The sequence below is a fragment of the Protomyctophum bolini genome (assembly GCF_963924005.1).
Source record: "Protomyctophum bolini genome assembly, chromosome: 16".
NCBI lineage: Eukaryota > Metazoa > Chordata > Actinopteri > Myctophiformes > Myctophidae > Protomyctophum > Protomyctophum bolini.
This window is the reverse complement of record NC_137877.1, coordinates 27,373,087-27,397,828: the sequence shown is the minus strand read 5'-3', so window position 1 is coordinate 27,397,828 and position 24,742 is coordinate 27,373,087. Positions and strand designations below refer to the sequence as shown.

At 40.6% G+C, this 24,742-nt stretch overlaps 2 protein-coding genes across 3 annotated transcripts in view; one reads left to right on the top strand and one right to left on the bottom strand.

Annotated features, from left to right (window-relative positions):
- The window catches only part of ptprna (protein tyrosine phosphatase receptor type Na), a gene marked incomplete at its 5' end in the record, with an annotated part of 37,449 nt that extends 35,657 nt beyond the window's left edge, over positions 1-1,792 (top strand). The window contains 2 exons of the mRNA XM_080785964.1: positions 361-434; positions 1,630-1,792. Of these exons, the coding sequence (XP_080642090.1) occupies positions 361-434; positions 1,630-1,701 (146 nt within the window). The 3' untranslated portion in view covers positions 1,702-1,792. The remainder of the gene's footprint in view (positions 1-360; positions 435-1,629) is intronic.
- A 3,539-nt stretch (positions 1,793-5,331) lies between these two features.
- dnajb2 (DnaJ heat shock protein family (Hsp40) member B2) lies at positions 5,332-24,669 on the bottom strand. 2 transcript variants are annotated; one of them, XM_080785599.1, is made up of 11 exons: positions 24,558-24,669; positions 21,514-21,603; positions 20,544-20,653; positions 17,819-17,872; positions 17,537-17,662; positions 17,247-17,351; positions 16,864-16,993; positions 15,025-15,095; positions 13,945-14,247; positions 7,546-7,619; positions 5,332-5,600 (listed from the first exon to the last, which is right to left on the bottom strand). In XM_080785599.1, the coding sequence occupies exons 2-10, from the start codon at positions 21,576-21,578 to the stop codon at positions 7,591-7,593; spliced, it is 993 nt and encodes a 330-aa protein (XP_080641725.1). In that variant the 5' UTR covers positions 21,579-21,603; positions 24,558-24,669; the 3' UTR covers positions 5,332-5,600; positions 7,546-7,590. The 2 variants fall into 2 exon arrangements, with proteins under 2 accessions (XP_080641725.1, XP_080641724.1); XM_080785598.1 differs by lacking the exon at positions 24,558-24,669 and adding an exon at positions 23,102-23,594.
- Between the last annotated feature and the right edge of the window lie 73 nt (positions 24,670-24,742).

Sequence of the window (24,742 nt, the reverse complement as noted above, 5' to 3'; positions counted from 1 at the left end):
TGGTCGGATTAATACGCTATCATTACGCACTTCATTTACACCTGGTCGTATATTTCCGTGAATCTGGCCCAATGAGTGTAAAAATGTAAATTTACGATATACTATTACTGTGCCAGAGCCTATATAATGCTGTGTTCTTACTGTATTTTTAAAAGGTGCTATGAAGCAATGGATGGGAAATGTCATTACAGGGAATAGAGTTTTCTTTTCTTTTGCGGATATTTAAAATGCAATGGAGATTTGAAAAAAATCCAATTGACAATAAAACTAATTAGCAAATTATACTTTGCATTGCAATGCATTGTGAGGTTATGTATGTGACACTTTTGACATGTGACTCCATCATACTGTTGTTGTTAGGAGTGAAGGAGATTGACATCGCTGCCACATTGGAACACATCAGAGACCAGAGACCTGGCCTGGTCTCCTCCAAGGTACCATTGTGCTTTCTGTGTGTGTGTGTGTGTGTGTGTGTGTGTGTGTGTGTGTGTGTGCGCTGCTGATCCATGAAACAGACATCCACCATCGTCACAGCGCACTTCTCCACTATTCTCTTTCTATCTCATCTACTCTAGTTTAGATGAAGGGCCACAGTTTATAATGATGTCTTTGATTTGGTCTCTGCCTCCTCCCCTCCAGTGTAAATTTTGTTGACTAAGACTAAGACTAAAAGACTATGGTTTTCCAGAAGTCTAAATATGACTAAGATGAATAAGATAAATGGTGTGTTATTCAAAATACTTTTCAGAAGACTAAATAGGACTTTGGTCACCACAGAAAGCTTTACTGCGATTAGAACAAATCCTGCTGCACATTGTCGGAAAGTGCGCTTTGTTTGGCAGCCGTGAAGCCTCATTCGAATCCTAATGGGCATCAAAGAACCGCATTCTACTCCGCCAAAAAACGGGGGTTTTGCTTCGCTTCCAAACGCACTTGATTTCGAGAACGTCAAATTAAAGTATTTATTATACTGAAAACACTAGGTGAACATAACGGGAACAGAACACCATAACAACATCTATAGTCAAGCAGGGAACATAAGGAACTGAGGGTTTAAGTAGACACAGGGATCACACACAGGTGAACAGAACAAACAATCAACACTGGGATTGGCTAGGAGACTAACAGGAGAAAACTAGTAATCACAAGGAGGTAAGACAAGACAGGCAAACACAACTAGGCAGAACAGGAAACACTAGGGCATCACAACATAATAAAAGTATACAGATTATAGTTCATGACAATACAGTTCGTGAAAATATGCATACTAATTTTATATGATGATCGGATATCCTAATCTATAGGAGTACAGATTGTAAAGTAATTAATCATTTTGTGCTCCCAGCTCCATGTGCCTCAGCCATGTGCCCAAAAAAAACAGTGCATGACGACACACATGCATCCACGTTACCCTCAAGTCCTAACTATTAGAAGCAGAATTTGAACACCAAAGATTTGAACTGACTGTGTAGTTTATGAATTGAATAAACATTGATAAAGTTCTCTGCTGCGTTTCCAATTGCTGCGGATGACATTGTAGTGAAATTAAAACGTCTACCAAAAGAATTAGGTGTGAATGCGACCTAAGACTAAATGGTGCTGCTCCCATCTGTGCCTTTCTCCATTCAGGACCAGTTTGAGTTTGCGCTGACAGCAGTAGCTGAGGAGGTGAATGCCATCTTGAAGGCCCTGCCACAGTGAGTCACATCATCCCAGGACACACACGCACAAGAAGAAAACCTGCACATGCACACCCATAGCCATAACCAAGGACACGGCATGAACAGTACCCCTTTCATCTATCCATACGCACAACATGTACATTATCAAAACTGGTCAGCTTGTTGTAAATATGAACCAACAGCTCCTTTTGTGTTCCTCAGAATTTAGTTTCCCAACTCCTTGGTTTCTGGGTTCTTTAGATTTTTAAAACCTGGTACTTTCTTCTTTATTTTTTTCAGCATTTAGCAGAAAAATCAGATGTCAGCCATTAGTGGCACAGTTGCATTTTATTCCACTTGTATCTAGAACAGCCTTGCGATATCTTCCCAGTTAAGGGTACGGTCATACAAATGCAAACTACTCACTTCCATTCTATGCGAGCAAAGGGGCATCCCTCCTGTGTGTGTGATTGTGTGTTTGTTTGTGTGTGTGTGTGTGTGTGTGTGTGTGTGTGTGTGTGTGTGTGTGTGTGTGTGTGTGGTACTTTCAACTTTCTGCGCACACATGAAAGGCTGCAATGCCCGGCACTGCCTGTCGACTGCTGCAAAAATCAAAAGAACACTTTCACTACTCTATACAAAGACGGTTTTGTGAAAGCCTATTTTCCCTAGTGGAAAGTAGGCTCCCCCGGCCCCACCCCACCCCACATATGAAATGAAAGAATAGTTACTCCACTGCGCCCTCTACAGATCTTGTCAACAGAAAAACCCAATTGACCACACTTTTCCTTACGGAGAAATATTTTCTTTTCTGGACAAAAAGTGCATTTTATACGTGTGGTGGGGGGCTCAGTGCGTCCACTAGGGACCATAAAACCATCTTTGTATTGGTGAGTAGCGAAAGTATTTATATTTTTGCAAAAGTCAACAGGTTGTGCTGTATTTCATGCGTGCGCAGGAAGTCGAGAGTAACATATAGCGTTAAGGAGAGTCCTTAATGGACCAGAGCTAGTCATTCACCTACTTTCACATGTGTGACCGTACCTTAAGACTGTAAGGAGATTATCAGATATGTTTAGCAAAGAGGAATTCAATCTAAATGATTGTTTTGCACATGTGGATCCAGCTATGCTTTCCACATCAGGTATTGCCTTTAATTATGACAGCACAGGGAGAGGGGCTGTGTGGTGCAGTCGTTCCTGTACAAATGAACATTTATTTATTTTGGGATGGATCGTAATTGTTCTGTGTGACAGTGTCGTCAAAGAGATGGTACATTACTTAGTAGTACTTAGAAAAAAGATTCTTCCATACCACATCACATGCCCTTGTATCAGGTGCCTGTTTTGTTGAATATCCCAGTGGTGTGTTTCTGAATTCTTTGTTCATTTCCATGAAAATAAGTTATATAGCAGCCACCCTGCATATACCTAAATAGATTGCCATGACAGATGACACACCACACAATAAAACACCACACAGTGTTAACTTGTAACATTTTTAACCACTTAAACCCCTGTAGTCTTGGAGAACTGAACGTTGAGTTACATCTGTACTTTGATCACTTTTTCCCGTCTACACCAAATCTCTTCACCAAAAATACACGATCTACAAGCTCACAATGTGTCGTATCGCAGGGCATTGTGAGATCTCTTATTTTTTGCCTAACGTTCTCGTCAGAATATGGATGCTGGAGTTCAAGTGGTTAAGCCTACACATGGAACCCTTATGGGTCCATCTGGTCCCATAAGGGTTACATTAACACTCACAGTAGCTGCTGTCATTTTGTGTTTCTGTTGATTTTTGTTAACTTTCTAAAATGATTGTTGGCTTTGACATTACACAGCAAAATGCTTAGTGTTAATTTAACTCTTAGGGTGTAGTGTACGCTTTTACACTCAGGGTTTTACTGTTGTAATGGACCTTCCTTCTACACACTTTCCACTGACTACCTAGTTGACATCTGATCTCTCTCACTGCACACACAGGTGCGCACACACACTTGCACACGAACGCACATACACGCACACATACACACAACCTTTGTGTTCTGTATTTTAATGTATTTATCAATGTAAATAATCCACATCGATGATTGTGTGTTGATTTCATGTAGCATACCTATATAAAATAACTATAAAAATGTATTTTTGACTTGATCTGAATAAATTTGTGTGATGCAGCATTAGAAAAAATCTTATTTTTGTGAATGTTTGTCCTTCACATACTCTGGTCTGATGAATGTGTATACCGGTTTGCATTTTAAAAACAAAACGCACCATAAAACAAATTTCAAAAACATACTGGATCGGTCATATTAGTCTTATTTCCTAGTGTCTTTTTGGAAACAGAATCACACAAGCTCAAAGTTTGTTCAGTTGCCTCATATTTATGTATTGAACTACACTACTGATCACCTTCTGTAGCAGAACTGTCCTGGAGGAATTATCATCATGACTTTAGGGAATGCTATTTACCAGTATTTGTTGATTACGATTATTAGTACACACCAGTAAGCAGCAGTAAGCTGACCACTGTCGACTTTTAACAACCTTGCATGGAATTTCTCATGACACTACCCAGCTGCAGCATTGCAGAAACTCTTTCGAGACATCAATATTTGCAAATCAGAAAACAACCCAGCCAGCACGCCAACGTGGGTCCCACGTGGGTCCCATGTGGTCCCATGTGGGATACATGGGTAGTATGAGTACCAAGTGGGAATGGGCTTGAACTGGGCAAATTATGAGGGTCCCACGTGGTCTAACTGGGCATGGGTTGGAAGTGGGCAAGCCCATGTAGTTCCAACATGGTCTATGTACATGTGGGCTAACTTGCATGGGTTGGAAGTGGGCAAGCCCATGTAGGTCCAACATGGTCTACATGTGGGCTAACGGGCATGGGTTGGAAGTGGGCAAGCCCATGTAGTTCCAACATGGTCTATGTACATGTGGGCTAACTTGCATGGGTTGGAAGTGGGCAAGCCCATGTAGGTCCAACATGGTCTACATGCGGGCTAACTTGCATGGGTTGGAAGTGGGCAAGCCTATATTGGTCTGTGGTCTATGCGAGGGCTTGATCTTTCTCTGTTCATGCATTTTGATGGTCTTCTTCATCTGGATCTTCTCAGAATGCCTCTGTTTGTGGTAGAGTTTGGCCTTCAGTGGGAGCCTTTGTGAGAGCGCTCATGAACCTCACGACTCTCCTTCTTCCTTTTCCTCTCGTGGTGGTCCAGGTGGTCCAACTCAATGTGTTTGTTCTGAGGCATGCCATTTTCTTATGTGTTCACAATTACAGTGAACGGCATACTATATTATCTCATTTTTTAAATCATCGAAACCATGAAAAACATACTATAGTATAGCTTATGTCGTTTTTCATAATTTCTCTCATCATTGTCTTTTTTCAACGATAAAAAAAAAGATGAAAACCATGAAAAACGACATTCTATAGTAGGTCTATGTCGTTTTTCATGGTTTTCGACGACATACTATATTATGTTGTTGTGGTTTTCGATTAGTAAACCAGCTAAACCAGTTAAGATATGTAGCCCCTGTGTATTAGCATTATGATTTTTTATGCTGCTCAGTATATTTCACCTTGTGTAAAATTGTGTTGTTGTTTGTGTGAACTGCAATGTTTCCCCCAGAACTCAATAGTTGAAATGTAGTTTAAACATCACCTTTTAATGCAGAGATGATTTGAACTGTTTTTACGAGATTCAAAATACAAAGATTCCAGTCTTTCTTTACATTATATCATCTCGGACATACACACCACTTCACATATACAGAGCACACGTCAGGTATGTGTCATTCAATTTGCTTTGCATTTTCAAATAAAACTTTGAAAAAGAAGGGAAAAAAAGTGTCTTTCAGCAGGTAGAGAAGCCAGGTGGGCAGAGAGAGACAAGTGCTTTATGGGAGTTTGACCTTTAACCTGTAGGAGAAGATGGACAGATTTAAATGTCAGCGTTTCATCATAGTAATGGGTGCATATCTTTGGTCCGACGTCCTAACAGTTCCGACACGCAATAGTCTGACACCCTACCCCAAACCCTAACCTAGCCGTACACGGAAGCCACAGGTGAGTCTTAACCAGCCACGCATATAGCCATGGGTGAGTCTTAACCAGCCATGCATACAGCCATGGGTGAGTCTTAACCAGCCATGCATGTCAGAGCCACGGGTGAGTCTTAACCAGCCACGCATGTCAGAGCCACGGGTGAGTCTTAACCAGCCACGCATGTCGGACTGTTATTACGGGGTCCTCGGTCACACATAGTACACATGTATATTGTATAATATAATATAGTATAGTATGTATAGTTGACATAGATACTCCACTGTTACGTTCTTAGTTTATACATGATTCATGATAACTACTTTTGATATGTGTGATGTATGCCATGCTTTTTGTTTTTGCTTAAATGTAAGTGGCTCTGGATCAAGAGCTTCTGCTAAATGCCTAAATTGTAAATTGTAATAGAGTGCATCAATGGACAAACGTATTGGTTATGATGATGCATGAACCAACATGGGTTCATTTATGTGTAAATTAATCCACAATCTGCTTTCTACAGTAAGTGCTCCTGTCAACAATGTGTTTTTCCTTTTCTATACACATCTTCTATTCACACTTCTTCGGGCCAGGAACCGACTTGTTTTTACAAGTTTGGGAGATGTTTAGAAATCTTGACTTTACAGTCCCAAGATAAGTATTGGTTGAAATATGTCTATAACTGCTAGTGATTTAGTGAAAAGCTGCATAATCGTACGACTGTACTTTTACCCACATTAACCCTGGTGTCCCTATTTTGGCCATGACATTATAGGTGAAACATTTCAAAACATCAGCTTGTAGATCAGCTATTTTCAAAGTATATTTATGCTAAAAATAATAATAATAAAGAAATAAAGTGGTTAAGGTGATGTGGGGTGAGGTGTGGGGTATCACCATCCCAGACAGCACGCCCACTTGGGGCCCATGTGGTTTCAATGCGGGATACATGGGTACCAAGTGGGAATGGGCTTGAATTGGGCAAATTATGAGGGTCCTACATGGTCTACACGTGGGTTAATTGGGCATGGGTTGGAAGTGGGCAAGCCAATGTTGGTCCCACGTGGTCTACATGAGGGCTAACTGGCATGGGCTGGAAGTGGGCAAGCCCATGTAGGTCTGGAACTACACCTCCCAAGCCAAGAAAGGAAGCTGTCATCTGTTTGACATTTCCGTTCACAAACATATATATTTTAAAATATCTTTACATTTTCACTGTAAAGACAAAACTGAAGCGGGGAGGAGGCGACACAATTATCCCGGTTCATTTTCAGAGCTTCCGTGGAGTCCAGACTGTATAATAGAAGCATTTTGAAAAATGAGGAAGGCAACAGCTTGTGAGCTTGCTTTTACAGTATATAAACCATCCATTCTATTACACTCTCTATAATCTCAGTGGTTTACAATCTCGTGCAAGGGGTCTGTGCGTAGGACAATGTTGCTTGCCAAAAAATATCTTTGATTTCTTGATTTCTCAACAAGCAACGCTGTCTGTTTTACAATGTATTAGGCTTAAAGGGAAGAGGGGAAGGGGAGGAATTACACTCAGACATGACAAAATATGGGAGTTTATTGATGCTACCATAGACATAGAAAGGTAGATTTCTCTTTCGGCTCTGGGATGTATGTGAAAAAGTGAGGGTAAGCTTCCGTGTTGGTGACCATTGGAAAGTAATGAAAGGAAGGGACATGAGTCATGTGACTGGATGCCGGGGATGTGCCATATAACCTCCGTTTTATACATGTCGCTCCAATGAATTGCAGCAGCGAAAGAGGTGTCTACCTTTCTATGTCTGTGGGTGCTACAGCTTCAGACTGTCTTTACCTCAGGGTTGGGGGGTGGGGCACAGAGCAGCATGAGCCAATCAGATTAGCCCGTAAAGGCCTGGAAGTCTGAGTCTGAAACAGGAATTAGGAAGTGTGAGAAAGACAAAAAAAGACACACAACATTAGAAGAAAGATCAGTAATTAACTTAAATGGCAAAGGCATGGTATTCTATGTGTGTCTATACTGTCACCTATTCATTTGTCACCTGTTGGAATTTGTCACATTTTAAATCTTAGAACATAACGAGTGCAGAGGCTAACCAAGACTATCACCCAATGAAAAAACTAGTTTTATTTTTTATTGTGTATTGTGTTGCTTATATAATTTAGAAAACATCTCATCGATTACCAAATATCAGATTCTACTGGACTCTTAGTAGGTGATTATTCTGTAATTATTAGCCTACTTCCCACCCAGGGAGACTGAAAAAAGCCTGTTACGATTATACAGTAAGTATTGTTTATACGTGTAGATGTCAGACCCTGTCACACCAGGCACCTCTCACAGCCACAGGCCCTGTCATGTTACCATCGCCATGTTATGATAAATGTTCCTATGATTGAGCATACCATGGTAATAAATTACCATGTGACAGGACTACGACAGGGCCTGACAAATCTGTAACAGGGCTGTGACAGGCCATGTCACCGACCTGTGACATCATCAGTATCACGTCAGAAATATGGTCAGTGTCATGGCCAGTATCATCAACATCAGATCAGTATCATGGACAGTATCATGCAACCCCCAAGAGCACCCCCACTCTTCAACAACAGTACAATATGTACACTTGTCAAGTGTATGTCAAGCGTGACTAGACTTGCCAACCAGAATCTGTTTCACTACACAATTAACACCAACAGGTGACACACTGTGGCATTAAAGCTAAATTATTAAATTATTATAACACCAGACAAAAATAAATAAAAAAGACACAATAAAGTTGATGTGGATTGCTGACACTTAGAAGTTTGACACTTGACTTTTAACTGAACTTTTATTTCTGTTTTTTACCATTTTGTGATAGAGGAAAATAAATGAAAAATAAAACAAGAACACGCCAGTCTGATATTGTACAATTATAACACACCCATCTCTTTCTCACTCTCTCCACATTCACAGATGACATTTTGAAGAGGAGAAATGACAAAACCACTTTAACAAGCAGACTAGAGTTAAATTGTTTTAAAATGGTTTGAAATATCTGAATACGTTGCAATTTTAGGTGCACTTGATTTCTGACAAGAACGATGCAGGAAGCAAAGCAACAAATGCATTCGGAACTCAATGAAGCACATGAAATAAATGAAACCATTTTAAATGATACATTTAGTAATATCTGAACAAAATATTGTAAAGGGAAATATCTGTGTCTTTTTATAGTAGAAAAAAGATAATAGGTAACATGCTAATAGATAATATAAGGAAGGCTATAAATACAAACATAGAACTTGGGCATGCATACTGTATAACATGAGCCTTTCCTCGTGTAGTTATTTCAGCCTTGAGCCTAATGTATGCTCCGTCGTGCCATGGTGTTGCGCACCAAGAGTGGCAGACAGTGGTGGAAAAAGTACATAAATAAATGTATACTGTAGGTCTGAAGTGCAGGTTACTGTATGTTTTTGTTTTGTCGTAATAATCAAAATCTACTAGAAGTAGAAGTAAAAGTACTGGAAATTAGAAAGACTCAAGTAAAGTACAAATACCTCAAAATTGTACTGAAGACCAGTACTTAAGTAAATGTACTTAGTTAATTTCCACCGCTGCAAGCTTGTAGGTCAGTTATTCTCGGAGCGTGAGATCGCCGCACGACCAAGTACGAATCAGGCTCTATGCCATACATTAGTAAACAAAATACTCTTTTCCACTATAGCTACGAGGAGAGTGAATTCAGTTTCTCTTTTGATTGCGGTTTAGCCTCACACTGAACATGCATCTTTGAATCCAGTCTCATCAGAGCTTCAACTGGCACTATTCACTTCACCCTCCCTTGTAAAATACATTCCAAATGAAATCATTATATCATCTAGTAGTCCCATTGAAAACACTCAGTCAGAAGGACAGTTGCTAGTGTTCCATTGCGTGTGTGTGTGTGTGTGTGTGTGTGTGTGTGTGTGTGTGTGTGTGTGTGTGTGTGTGTGTGTGTGTGTGTGTGTGAGAGTTGTAGTACGTACAGCAGACAGTCTGGGTTCTCTCCAGCAGTGCCATGGTAACACTTACTAAACACTTGACAGGGTTTAAGAGTCACTGCTTTTCTGCTTCACTACAGTATGAGGAAGACTACTCTTCAACAACTCTCCCTGCCACCTCCTTCTGTCGCTTATTTCAGTTCAGACAGCTCTTGGATTTAAATAAATATGATTATTTTAGCATAAATATTGATGCGCATTCGCGCAAGGCACTGTCTGAATTAATAAATTCCCAGTAAGAATGAAGAAAATATAATAAATAAATTATCTGCCAAATAGATATTACACAGGATGGAATAGCAAGGGAATCTTATAAAAAGAAAAACAGAACCCACAGGTGGACGCTGTGTTAGGAGCACAAAGAACATTCTAGAGCTCAGCGCAACCAGTAGCAGCAGAGCAGAGCAGCAAGATGGCAGAGCAGCAGCAAAAACAATGAGCAGTAAACCAGAGGTTTAAGTAGCCTGCACCAATCAGATTAACTAGCTACCTGTACTAGCTCTGAAGGCTTCACATCATCCATCAAAGGTACATGGTGGCTGAATGTGGTGGATAAACTTGAGCAAAGCTATTTTAGGCTGAATTATTGTATTTTTAGTTAAGGTATGTGATTTGTGTCACTGTTTGTCCCGAACTGTGCCCAAATGTATCTCTACTGTAAAGCCTTTAATATGCTATCAATGCACCCGTTTTCTGGCCGCCATGCCCCTTTGTTGTTCTTAACTCCACTAGCGAGACGAGCACAGGGAGATTGGTTCAAACCAGTCATGTGGGGTGAAAGGAGCAGCACAGCCTCTAGGGGCAGTTAGGGTTACTTTTAGACACTAGTCTTAGTTTTTGCCTCACAATCATACACAGATATTTAGGAGAAGCCTCTTGTTAAGACAACTGAAAGGGCATTACCCCAAATATGAACACCTTTTTTACATTAAGGTTAACACATGCTAAACGCATGAGCTATGGTTCCAGTAACACACACACTTGCAGGTAATCTGATCCAGGCAATTCAATTGACTGCCTGTAACTGAATAACAACATTAAAAGATTTAACAGTGTAATTTGTCCGAAAGCAGCCATCACTGTGAATGGGAAATGACTTGCTTATCTCTCTAGAATTGAGATGTTCTCAGATGGTCTAAAGTTTCAACCTATAGGATATTTTTGTCACAAGCGACAAGCCAGCTTTTGTTTCTTTCAGTCAACCTCCATTCCCTGTTAGCTAGCATCACACTGTCAACACCTGGCATTCCTACTAAATACTGACATGGGGATATTGTGCAATTTCCCCACTGATGCTTAACCGCTTTCAACCTGGCATCCCTATTTTGGGATATAGATCATTTTGGGATATAATATATAGCAAAAATGATAGCCTATATTGTTTTGTTTTTTTTATATTTAAAAAATGTAAACATTTTCAAAACAGCGAAAATAACTGATTGTCAAGCTTGTCAACATGTCTATCTTAGCTATTTGTCATACAACAAAGTATTACATAAAAAAAATAGGTGTTATGAAACCCAGTCCCAGATCAGGAGTCAAGTGATTAATTAATGGCTCCATCAAAATGGTCAAAAGTGAGACCAATAATAGCCAATGGAATTAAAAGACACTGAGAATGGTTGATTGCCAATCAATTTGGCAATTGATTGCACAATGGATTTGTCACTGCTGGCATAATGGATAATTACGTAATTTAGACATGCTTCCCTAGATACATATTATGTGTAGATATTATGTGAAATAAATCGAGATTGAGCACTGTGTGGCATATTTCCTGCCTAAAATGTATAAATCCGTTATAGTTATAGACAATGCTTTCAGTGTCCTCGCGGCTGGCTGTCACCTCTCTCAGTGGGCGCCACTGCTGGCTTTCTCTGCATTGAGCAATGCAGCTGACACTGGTGAATCTGCGATAAATTCATTTGTATGTCTGCCTTTAAGAAAATACAACTTCATGACGGTTATTATTAGGTAAAAGGTTAAACTGTTCTGAACTTTTAAAAGCGCTCTGCTCGGTCCGAAAAATAGCTCTGACCAGCACCTCCTAAAAGAGGCCGGTAAGCTGTCACCATTTGGTCATTTCCCGCAGAGTTTAATGTACAGGATAGTGTACACTAGAGAGACGAAGCCAAGGCAAAGAGAGGGGAGAGACAGGATTCGGATTCAAATCCAGATCCCCTGTAACTCACAAGGAGCATGTCGTAGGTGCACACATCTGGTTAAGCCACCAGACAGGTCAGACACCCAAGAAATGTTTTCCTTTTATGACTTACTTGGCACATATAGAATGGCACATTAAGTAAGTAAACTACAGCAAACACACACAAAGGCACTAGCAAAATATTTTTGATAATTTTGTGCTTTGTCACGCATTAGATCATAATGCTCTGGTTAGGAAAGAAAGTACTGCAACCTATTGCTTTGCTTTGACTGGATAATTAACCATTCTACCCAACAAAACGTCTCAGTCTCCATTTGATTAAAAATCGAGGCAAGAAATGGCACACAGGGGAACTAACTTCAACATATTTAAGTGCAGAAACTCCAATATTTAGTTTAGTCTTACCCTGCATTTAAGGATCACTAACATTAATGTTTGGATCCAAAACTAGGGCTGACTTAATTATGTTTCAATCTTTGGAAATGGTTGTTATAGGACACCAAAACCATTTTATCAAAATGCATAACTTCACTTATAACTTGTAATTTGGATACAACTCTAGCCAGGGAGCCCGACAAAATTCCACTATAACACATTGCACCTTGGGACCTGTTCAGCCTGTGTGCGTCTTATTTTCTGTAGCAGTAAGCACACAATGGTTTAGAGCAAAAGGTTATTTTTAGTCCAGAACCAAGACCTCTCAACAAAATAAGTTGTGTAATGTGTACAGTACTAGTTGACAATGGCAATAAAGTTATTTGATGTGGACAGCTCTTCCTACATTCATTGCTGGAAATTATGCTGGGTCTGTTATTTGGCTTTGGCTATAGAGCGCAGCAGTCCCGCCCCCTTTCAGAAAAGCGAGTGGCCCAGGAAATGAAACTCCAATGCATTTTTCCATCGGCACTTCGAATATAATTTATTTAAAGACGGTAACGCCGCGGACAAAGCCAATTCGGATCATGACAAATCATGACAATGAACACAATGTTTTGGGACGATCAAATAATTTATAAGACGAAAAACAAAACAAATAGTGTTGTCTCCTGCCTTTATTTTCTTCTTTCTAATGATTTGATCGTCCCAAAACATTGTGTTCATTGTCATGATTTGTCATGATCCGAATTGGCTTTGTCCGCGGCGTAACCGTCTTTAAATAAATTATATTCGAAGTGCCGATGGAAAAATGCATTGGGGTTTCATTTCCTGGGCCACTCGCTTTTCTGAAAGGGGGCGGGACTGCTGCGCTCTATGGTGATGTCACTAGCACAACACAATGTATAGAAAAGGATTTGCGTATTTAAGCCAATTATTGAATCCTTTCTTGTTTAAGACATGCATTCATAGATAATGTTTAGCTTAGCGTTTGGGAATTTAGGCGTATGTGGGAATATTTAGATTTGGCATTGTAACATGATCAAAACTATATTTTTATGAATTCCCTATCTCAATTCTCTATCTGCACTCATTCTCTTTTAAACATTTTTAAAGCATTGCGATTGATCAATGAAGGCACTGCCCGGAACACAAAATGTAGTATAAAACAGCACAGCACAGCAAGATGCACGCGCGCACACACACACACACACACACACACACACACACACACACACACACACACACACACACACACACACACACACACATTCCATCAGCACACAATACATCCACACTTCTTTTTCTTCTTCACAATATTGTCATTGTTCCTTATAGCAGGCTCCCCATCCTCACTGTGGTAGTTTGCTGAATTAGCAGCTTTGGGGGTCTCTGGAACAGGGGGGCTGCTGCCTGGCTGCTCCCCAGATAAAACACCCGGTCCCCTTGGTTGACCTGAACCCGTCTCCCCGTCCCTCCCCCTAGCTCCATTACCCCCGCCTATATTTCCATCCTCATTTTCAATCATCTCGTCCTCGCCACCCCTCCCTTCTTTTTCAACCAGTTTGCCATCGACTGTGCTGAAGTGTTTAACACTCTTAACCCCGCCATCCCTATGCTCCTCCCTCATCACATTAATAGTGACATTAACCCCGCCCCCAGCACCTGAGATGAAGTTAGTGGTCGCAGCGCCAGCAGCTCTCTGCTGGGCCTCCAGTTCCGACAGGCTGCACGCCAGCGCCATCTGGAGGTCTTCGTCGGCTTCGTCCTCGCTGGCCCCGTAGTGGAAGTACGGGGCGGAGCTAAACGAGCGCTGCGCGGCCGTAGGGTGCAGATTGGGGCGAGGCTTCTCGGGCTCGGCGGGGCGTCTGGTGGGTTGAAGGCGTGGCTTGTGGGACGACTGGCGGGGAGAGGGATGTTGCTCTCGTCGGCTCAGCTCCAGTGCGAGGGCCATCTCGTCCTCCACGCCTGCGGGCAGATGTATTCATGATGAGCATGCAAACAATACACTGAAACAGGCACACGTCTAACCACTTTCAACTTTGAAAACTGGTGCTCATTAACATCACATAGGTTAACCACACATAGGTTAACCACACATAGGTGATTGCTGTTCCTTGGAGTGGTTGCACCACTCAAAAAAAAGAAACAGATCAGTGTGGCAGCGATGATTAATTTCTTTAAAGGATCCATGGCTAATAAACTTTATTATGCCTTAATACATAAAAAATGCTCTATTCAACTAGTTTTATTTGCACATGCATTTCAAACATTCCATAGACCTGGACCACATGGAAAAATGACGTCATCATTAACTTGCGACAGGCATTGTCCCGCTTGAGTAAAAGATGAACTGTTTCTAAAAATAAATAAAATATTGAAGGTCTATTTTAGTTACTAGTCCTTAGCCGTTCTGAATATATGAACAGCAAATTATGTTCAGTGTGGTGTCGAAACAGCACGTACTGTGTTCACGTTAACATTTCCCTGTGTGGTTCTGTTACGAGGAAAAGTGTTTCCCAGTATTAATCTGTGTCCGTCCCAACATGCATTTCACTGGTGACCCGGAATAGGACAGACAGACAGCGATCTGTGAATTTAGTAATGATGATAGAGGGAAATGATGGCATTATTAAGGCTTATTGGACAGGAATCCTTTTAAAGAAGTTAGATTAGTATTAGAAGTTAAGTAAAGTTCCTAAAGCTAATTTGGCAGTAGAGGATCTTCACTATGGGTGTGTTTACCATTGATAAGGACTGTTTTCAGCACCCCGTCCTCCTCAATCTCTGTTCTCTCTTGCCCATTCTCCTTGATCCTGCAGACCACACACACACGCAGTTGAACGCACACACACACGCACAAACACACACACACACACACACACACACACACACACACACACACACACACACACACACACACACGGATGGATATCGAGGTCAGAGGAAGTGCCAAGAAAAACAGGCTACTGTAAATTAAAGTTAAAGTCAGTGAATTAGAGAGAGAGAGAGAGAGGGGTGGGGGGGAGGGAGAGAGAGAAAGATAAATATATTTTATAAAAATACTACAAGCTCGGAATGCATCGCACCGTGGTGATTTTGAGCTTGTAGATCGGCTATTTTAAAATGGCCAAATTGTGTATAGGGCTGAAGTTGTTAATGTGTGTTAACTACATCTCAGAGGAAAATATTGTACTTTTACGCCACTACATTTATTTGCAAACTTTAGTTACTTTAGTTACTTTGGTTACTTTAGTTACTTTAGTTACTTTGGAGATTTTGATTATTATAAAAAAAATTAACCACTTCCTCAGTATAGTAGACTATTTGAAAATAGCGGATCTACAAGCTCACAATATGTCGTGATGTGCCACATTATGAGCTTGTAGATCTGCTATTTTCAAAAGATTTGTATACATTTGAAAACTTTTGGTACTTTAAGTACACTTAGATTTTGTACTTCTACTCAAGTAAATGTTGAATAATTATGTTACTTGGGACTCCACTGTAAATTAAAGTTAAAGTCAGTGAATTACAGTGCTGGAATTATAATTCTTATATAATTATATAATATTAGACTTTTTTATCTGTATCAAAACGTATGCAACATGGCGTCGTTATTTTAGGCATTACGTCTTCAAAAACATCCAAAAGTATCAGGTCTACATGCTCACAAAGTGATCACTTGAAGCCGGATGCTATTTTAGAATAGTGCTTTTGTCTATTAAAACTTTTTTTTTTTACATTATAACGGTTAAAACATGGGTAATTGCTGGGCTAGGACTCGGGCATCGGTCAGGCTCTACTTCACAGGACAGTGAACTGTCTTTTCCATAGTGTGTGTCAGTGGGTTGCAGTGTGAGCACTACACCATGATTTACACTTACAGTTGATACACGTGTACGAACTGGAACAAGTCACACTGGGCGAGGACAAAATGACTCAAACATCCAGTTGCAGTCTTATCACAGACACACAGGACACGTGGAATGTATTACCGGTAGATAGATTTAATTGTTTGAAGCACATTCAGGCATGACATAGTAGTAGTTTTGTTGGATTATTTATTTATTATGCCACACATGTACCCGATGTGTCATAACTACTTGTGTGTGACATTTTGTTGATTTCATTTGATTAAATGTTTTTTGTCTGGATAATTAATTGATTATTATTTTTTTGCAACCAATTCGAGCAAAAGCATCTAACCCGGAAACTTCTAGCTGTGAGGTGACAGCGCTACCGACTGTGCCACCGTGCCCCCATAATTAATTGATTCTAATTGGATCTCAAAATGACTCACAGGAAAGTACAGTTACAGTAAAACTTTCAGTGAACTTGGTTTCACTAGCCCGCTCTATTTATGATACCTATATAACCACGCTGAGCAAATATCCTTTAGACTGTATGCTAATCTATTATTTTAGCACCAACATCATTAGGTTGATGATCTCTAAAGTAAAGAGAGAGAGAGAGAGAGAGAGAAGAAAGAGAGAGAGAAAAAGAGAGAAATAATAATAGCAATAGATATGCAACTTGGCCCAGGTCAGCTGATTTGGCAAAGGACGGAAATGCATACTGTACTTTTTGGTGGTGGTGCGTTTGCCATTGATGATGCGAGTGGAAGTGGAAACGGATTTGAAGTTCCCCATCCCTCCTCCCATGCTGTCCATCCCATCCATGCCCCCCAAGGAAGAGAAGGAGGTGAAGTCCACTGGGGGAGAGACGAGGATCGTTGATAGATGTACCGCTGGGTTATAGTTTCATCATGTTTGTGTCTACTGTCTAGGCTAGCATTGAGTGAGTCATTACACAACTATTAACTAACAAGACAGCAACAGAGTAATGGCGGCAGTGGCTCAGGGGTAGAGTGGCCTATTCCGGCCTCCCCCAGAGTTAGTGTCGAAGTGTCCTTGAGCAAGACGGTGCTATATAAATGCACCATTTAGTGGGAAAACTCTGTTTACCTCCTGCTGAGGGGAAGGAGAAGAATCGACTGGGGCCAAGACGAGAGGGGCCTGCGTTTCCATGGAAACCATGCCCATGGATGCCTCCGAAGGATGAAAAGTCATCTGAAGGATAGATGGAAAATGGCTGATTGAAGTGTAAAATAAAGCAAAGAGATAACTGGTTTCTTTAGCCCTCTTCCTTTTCTTTGCTTTCTGACAAACTATATACAAACACTAGTGTGTTTGTGCTGCAATACAGTAGAATCTTTACACACAACACAACACAACACAATACAATAATTACTTACCGAAGAAGTTGTTGAATGGATCCTGGTCACCGAAAAACTCTCTGAACACCTCGTCTGGACTGCGGAATGTGAAGGTGAACCCTGGGAAATCTGATGAGAAATCTGTAGGAGAGGACCTAGATGAGCCTATGTGGATGTAGTTTGGGGAAAAGGAAGAGAAAGGAGTTCAAAGAGATGGAGAAGAGAAGATGAAAAGACGGATTACTTCCATATCATGCATGCTATGGTACAGCATGTTCAACTGTGCGTTGTTGAATGTGAACATTTGGTCCTTTTTTTTACCTCTGTGTCTCATTCGGTCACTGCCATAGTGGTCGTATTCCTCCCGCTTACTCTCTATAGGATGGTAACATAGTATGACTCAGTCATGGCACTTAAAAACACAGTGATCACACATAATATTGTATATCTACACACACACACACATGCACGCACGCAAAGGTCCACACAAACACACAAAATGGAAATATTATTAAATATACAGTATGTTGAAATATTTAAATCAATGACTCATATACAGTGCTCCTGTGAGAGAGAGTACCTTTTCTTTTGTAGTATTGTTTTGTGCCTTCCTGTCTGCCCCTGTAGTTCTGTACCTGCCTTGTCTAACCTGCATTGTGATTAGTCTTTGTTTTCCACCTGTGTCCTCTTATTCCCCCAGCCAATCCGTCTTGATTTTGAGTTTTGTTGCACCTGTGCCTAGTTAGTCTGTGTCTATTTATACTCCCCTGTTTGTTCAGTTCCCTTGCTAGTTCGTCACTTTACGTCAGTAGTGTTTTCCTCGTGTATCCATGATTTAACTCCTAGTGTACTGTATATACTTCAAGTTCCTTGAATTCCTTGTGGCAAGGTTTTTTTTTTAATAAAAACCTTGCATTGAAGCTCATCTGTCTGCTATTGGGTCCTAAAGCTCCTGCCTTTGCACTGTGACATCCTCTATATGGAGTGAAACGGACTTGAATTGCACTCCTTGTGCACTCCTTTTCAATCTATGCTAAAATCTCTTCACCAAAAATAGCAGAAATACAAGCTCCCAACGCATCACAATGTGATGTGTAGATCTGCTATTTTTAATGAATGTTCCTCCCAGAATATGGATGATAGGGTTCAAGTGGTTAAATGTCAAGTATAAAGTTATTTTCAATCTATCCTAAATGGAAACGGATATGTACCGTAATAAGACATAAATGTAAGGTGCTAGTACCAATGTAATTGAGGGGTGCCGTGGATGAAAATGTTATTTACAGGGGTGACCTGAGCCAAAACCTCTGGTATAGAATATAATATAGTGATAGGCCGAATTAACAATGGAACTAGGTGGAGCTTAAGCACCAGGGCCCGAAGCTTGCAGGGCCTGGTACAAGACTATAGGTACAGCTGTTGCTTCTTTCGAAAAATATAACGCAACACAGGAACCCCCGCTAGTGTTTTTGGTCTTCTCGTCTGAGTTTCTGTAGCAGTTTTCGGGTTGTATCAATCAGCTGTTTGGCTGTTGAATACAGGAGTAGGCTATAAGAAAATACATGAACAGCATCGTTTTTTCTCATCATTGCCATGCATGTTTCTTGTTAATGACTGTATTAATAACCATAAGGTAATCTCCTAGTCCTTACATAATAGTTTAGCAGAGACTGAAGTTGGAAAGGATGTGCCCAGTACGGCAGTGCCTGCTGTGTCTTGTGTGTCAGCGGGCAGCGCAGGCAGTAGTGGATATGCACTAAACGCATACATGTTAATTAATTAATTGGCTGAATCTGTAGGGCCTTTTGATTTGGTGAAGCGCCAGGGCCTTGAGAGGGGTTGATCCGTGATAGGAGGGAGATGATTTCATTAGTTTTTTAAACCTTTCAAACTTCTGCCCCTTTGTGAATGTTATTATAGGGACATTTTTCGAAACTTTTTTCCGAGATTTTAAATGTCTTTCCAAAATTGCAGATCTGTTCACAATGCATCACGATGCTACGTGTGAGCTAATAGATGTGCTATTTTTGCTACTTTTGTGTGACACTATTGTACGACATGGAGATGCACATTGCAGCATCCGCAGTCACTATTACTAACCCACATGACCATGGCATACACATACCGTATAGTACAAAAAAGCTCAAAGTCAAAACATTTTGCTACAAAACAATGAAAATAATGAGACAACAGAACAATGGCATGTTCCAGTTATCCCATTGTGGCCACTAGCTTGAAACATGCATGACCACTAGCTATGTAAACATCAGATTCTCCACATATTTTATGAGTGGAGGCCAGATAGGGTCACATTTATTTTATGAACCAGAAGTGCAGTGTATCTCACGCTCATTTCGAGAGTCTATAGCACCACCAATATTACTGTACAATCCATGTTAACAGAGAAAATTCCCCTTCCTCTCAATTTTGAACATTATCTGTGTTCCTCTATATGTTTTCCGGTATAGGCCCCCATTATTACATCAATTTGATTCATATTTTCTGAAGTTAAGATCGCTATTTTTGCTGTAAACACTATATGTCATGGTCAAACCAGGAAGTAGGGGTTGTAGTTTTTAAATTCAGTGTCGTCACCGACAACTGGCGTTTCAGAGACACTCAGCTCGGTGTGAATGGCATGTTAACAGCTTCGAACACATACTATATAGAGCTAATAATTATGCTTTCACTTTAGCCCACTGAAGAAAATAGGGGGTTGTTGCCAATGTCAATGTAAACACTTTCAACCTGGCATCTCTATTTTGGCCATCAATTGTCCCTTATAGTGAATAATATAGCAAATATACAAGCTTGAATGTTGCATGTTAAGAATCAAATGTTGTAAAGCCCTGATGTTATTTTCACTCACTCTCGTGTTCCATAGCTTTATCCACTGGAACTTAGCATCCCTATTATTAACATGTCATAATAAGAAAACGTTCTGCAAAACTTTGTTGGGGGAAAAGGAGGGGACCAAGTAGATCCCTGGGGGACCCTTGTCAATGAAGCATTGAAGTGTTTGAGCACACACAGTGTTGTGACTTACTATCAGACAAAACTTCATAGGCCTCGGCCAGTTCTTTAAATTTCTTCTCTGCTTCATCCTTGTTGTCCGGGTTTTTGTCTGGATGCCATTTCAGCGCCTGCTTCCTGTACCTGAAACAAACATGCATGCATCACATTGTTTAAAAATTGACATATTGACATATATTATTTTGATGTTATACTATATTGAGTATAATCGGTATGAATTGTGTTGCGTTTCTTGACAAAATACCACATAATTTTAGTTAGTGACATACAGTGTGATTTTATGGTCCATGATCTGATCAAATACTTAAGTTTCGTTCCCATTCTATCCATCAATCTACTCACCAGTACACCAGTGCTATTTACTGATAGCCTACTAACTAGACTTGGCCTCCAGGATTGGAATTAAGAATCACTGGGCAACTTAATTAGATCTAATGAAAATAGAGTCTGCACAAATCAAACATTTTAAAATGTCTTCTCGACCATACAGATGTGACGTTTCGAGCCTAATCTACTCTTGATGCTACGGGACATACGCATCAAATGACCGAATTAACCACAGTATACCGCTAATCAATTTACAAATGACATATACACTGAAACATATCTTTATTACGTCACCATTGGGAGCCAGTTATACCAGTTATACCCTGGCATTGGTACATATCTTCATCACGTCATATGCTGCTACGGGACAACGACCCAAGTAACCACAGTATACCGCTAATCAACTTTCAAATTACATATACATATATACATAGAGGCATTTCCTTTAATCCACCCGACACTGAAACATATCTTTATTACGTCAACATTGAGAGCCAGTTATACCAGTACTTGCATGCTCTGCTTGCGCACTATTAGACTATTAGATTTTGACTTCTGCCCTGCACCTGGCACTTTTTAGACTGCAGATGTGTGTGCTTTTCTCCTTATTTTGCAACTCTATAACTCTATTAGATCCACAGTATACGGTAACTCACGCTTTCTTGATGTCTTCCTGAGAGGCTGTTTTGGACACTCCCAGGATGGTATAGTAATCGACCATGTCGCCTCCTCAGGCCTCGCCACACCTAGCAGGTGCAACAACAAAAAGCAGCAATGTTAAACACCTCTTCATTTCCATTCTAAACGGAGAGCACAATCCTATACAACCCCCAAAATGTTGCCTATACCGTACTTTTGGTCTCTTCATTTTCTGTTTTATTTTAACATGACCGTTTATAATGTGTTTCCTTTGCTAATTTTTTGCTGTCTCAATCTACCTGCAGTTATCTATACTGTACTACCAACGCAGTTGGTAACAAGTACCGTCGCACATAATCCATCTCGCCCTTGTTTTTTTCCACCGACCTCACGCCGAACGCTCGGTGTGGCGGTTCTTGTATTCTTTATTTTGTTTTACTGAGAATAACGTTAGAAATAAGTTTAGGGTTAGGGTTCTACTACTACAGGAATAGAGTTCGTTTTTGTCATCGTTTTAATGAGATTAAGGTTAGGATAATTTAGGAATAAGGTTAGGTTTAGCCGTTTAAGCATAATTTATATATATACTTTAGGAATACCATGCTGAGCAGTTCTGCCGGATGTACAAAGGCGACTTTTTTTTTAGTATTCATGCAGTTACTGCAGTATTACATGTTTAATTATATATTTGCTTGTTTTCATTTAAGGGAATTTGAGAAGTTAGAGGCATAGTCCCCCATTTTAATCTTGAATCTATTCATGGCATTTTAACAGAAATAATAACAAAATAATAATAATATGATAATGACCATTCAGAAAGTCTTCTGCCATTAGCAACTGACCAATGGCCCAATAGTTCCATTTAGATGGCTACATAGCAGTTGCCAGTTACCCCCATGCCACTGTCGTAAGTGCACTACAGGGAGGAGCCAAGGGGGAGTTCCAAACCAGCCTAAAGTAAACTGGTCTGTCTGTCTATCCCGGTATTCCCCTGTGAGGAACCGGAGGCTGGACACCAGGGGGGGACATGGCTTTATGTTATTTACAGCTTCAACGGACTGTCATGGCATCTGATCTGACAGCTGCTGCAAGGAAGGACCACCACCACCAACACCGCAACCACACGCCCGTGCCCGTGCACACACACACACACACACACACACACACACACACACACACACACACACACACACACAGTCACACACATTTCAAAGTGTTGGGATGTCAGTTTATTATAGCATGTCTGGTTTCTCTAATTGGAGGACAGTAAAACAACATCAAATTCAGAACTTGAGACACAGTGACAAAATGTGACCAAATATGGTTATGCTGGTCCCCTAACAAAACAAATGTCTATGCTATTGTGGGCTGCAATACTATTGCCCACAAACAATTCTCAACCCTGTAACCCAGTAGTCCAAATGATGGTTCTCAAACTGTGGTCCAGGCCCATATGGGACCCTGTTCCATAAGTGGGTTCCAAATGGACCCTTACAGGACTGCAACTCTGACTGAGAGCAGAGTGTACAGATGAAATGGGTACACTCTCAGAGTTATGTTTAGGCTATTCTTCAACCTCATTTCAACAAAGCTGTTTGGACATACCGTCTGGATGGACCCGTGAGGAGTAGCTCAGGCGGTGTGCGGTGGTAGGTAGGCCGGTATGTGGGTGGGTTCAGAAGGAGAGCTGATCGTAGAAGCAGTGCCTCCTCCTCGGGAAAGCGTTTCTCTGTTCGTGACAGTCGCGCAGACAGACTGTACACAGACAAGCCCCCCTGCGATCCCCCGCTCGTGACAAAATGGTACTACTATAGTACCACTACTACTGCTAGCGGTACTACTGTTACAGCAGGCTAATTACCGTTACAATGTCCCATATATACGACCATAACTAGACATGCCCTCTCTACCTTGGCTATAGCTCCGGGCTCCCCGTCCCTCTCTCTTCTCGTGGGCTAAGCTGCACGCGTTACGTCATAATCAGCTGAGAACGCGCGGCGGCGAGGGTTTAGAAAAAATAGAAACATCCAGAACATGAGTGTTTTGGGAGCGTCACCACCGTCACCCGACCCGCCCTGGTTGTGCTGCTGTCAGTGCTGTGTGGTGTGACTCCGTCCTGTAGGACGGTGCCGCTGTTGTAGAAGATCATCTGTTATTTTTTGGCAAAGCGACAGCTGTGTGCGTCGTGCGGTGTGACACGCTGCTGCAGAACAACAGCCTGTTGCTTTGTGATACACAACTGTAGGCTTTGTATGGTATGTGATGGGACAGTTTGAGATGTTTTTATGCTAGCCCGTTGTAAATAATAATATTACTATTACTACTACTACTACTACTACTACTACTAATAATAATAATAATAATAATAATAATAATAATAATAATAATAATAATAATAATAATAATAATAATAATAATAACAATAACAATATTAAAGCGCGTTCAAATAAAATGTAGGCTATTATTTAAAAATATATATTCTGTAGCAGGCCGTGTCTGGGACACGTGCTTTTATTGGCGTGGGGTAGGTAAGGCCACTTAATTCAGTTCGGGGACGTAGCATATTGCATGACCCTAAATATTATGCCACAAATATTAAACTACCGGTACCCCAAATCCCAATTAAATGAGCACTTAATTAATTGCATTTATGTGTTAATTTACGTGAATCATTGTCAAAGTATAGTCATAGTCATTGTCAAAATACTAGTCAGAATAGCTTTTGATTGATTGAAATTAGTATTTCACAGTACAAAAGCACAAATCAATACAAAAACTGCTTTGTGGACGATACCAAAATATAGCACTTGTTTACAACCATAGAGCTACAACAGGGTCCAGCCGGTCCACCATTTCCAATTTATCAGAATGGTACATATCGTTTTCTTGATGCACTTGTAACGTGTTGTAGGCTAATATATAATGATATGATGAGGTATACCCTCTTACTTTAAGCCGTTTGGGTTGACCAAGCTTAAATTTAAAGTAAATGAAATACTTGCTCTATTTAGGTAACCAAGAGGGTGGTTCTATATCCTTATTTCCACTGAAACTTAATTACCTCTTAAGTCTTCCGGATTCTTTTATTATTCAGTTTCGCACCTGTTCTGGTCAGTAGTTTCGCTGTTGCTACTGCAAGTAAAGGGAGCTAAATATAATAACGTGACCAAATGGTGGTGACTGACTGGTCGGTGAACTAAATGTTTCCAGAATAAATTGAAGTTAATGGTGTGATAACCCCACACT

Bases quoted from the DNA above. Each gene is read 5' to 3' on its own strand.
- dnajb2 (XM_080785599.1), bottom strand. From the start codon at position 21,578: ATGGTCGATTACTATACCATCCTGGGAGTGTCCAAAACAGCCTCTCAG. The intron at 20,654-21,513 runs GTGAGTTACCGT...TGTTTGTTTCAG, and splicing joins CAGGAAGACATCAAGAAAGC to GTACAGGAAGCAGGCGCTGA. The intron at 7,620-13,944 runs GTGCTGGGGGCG...TTCCTGTTTCAG, and splicing joins GACCACTAACTTCATCTCAG to ACTCAGACTTCCAGGCCTTT.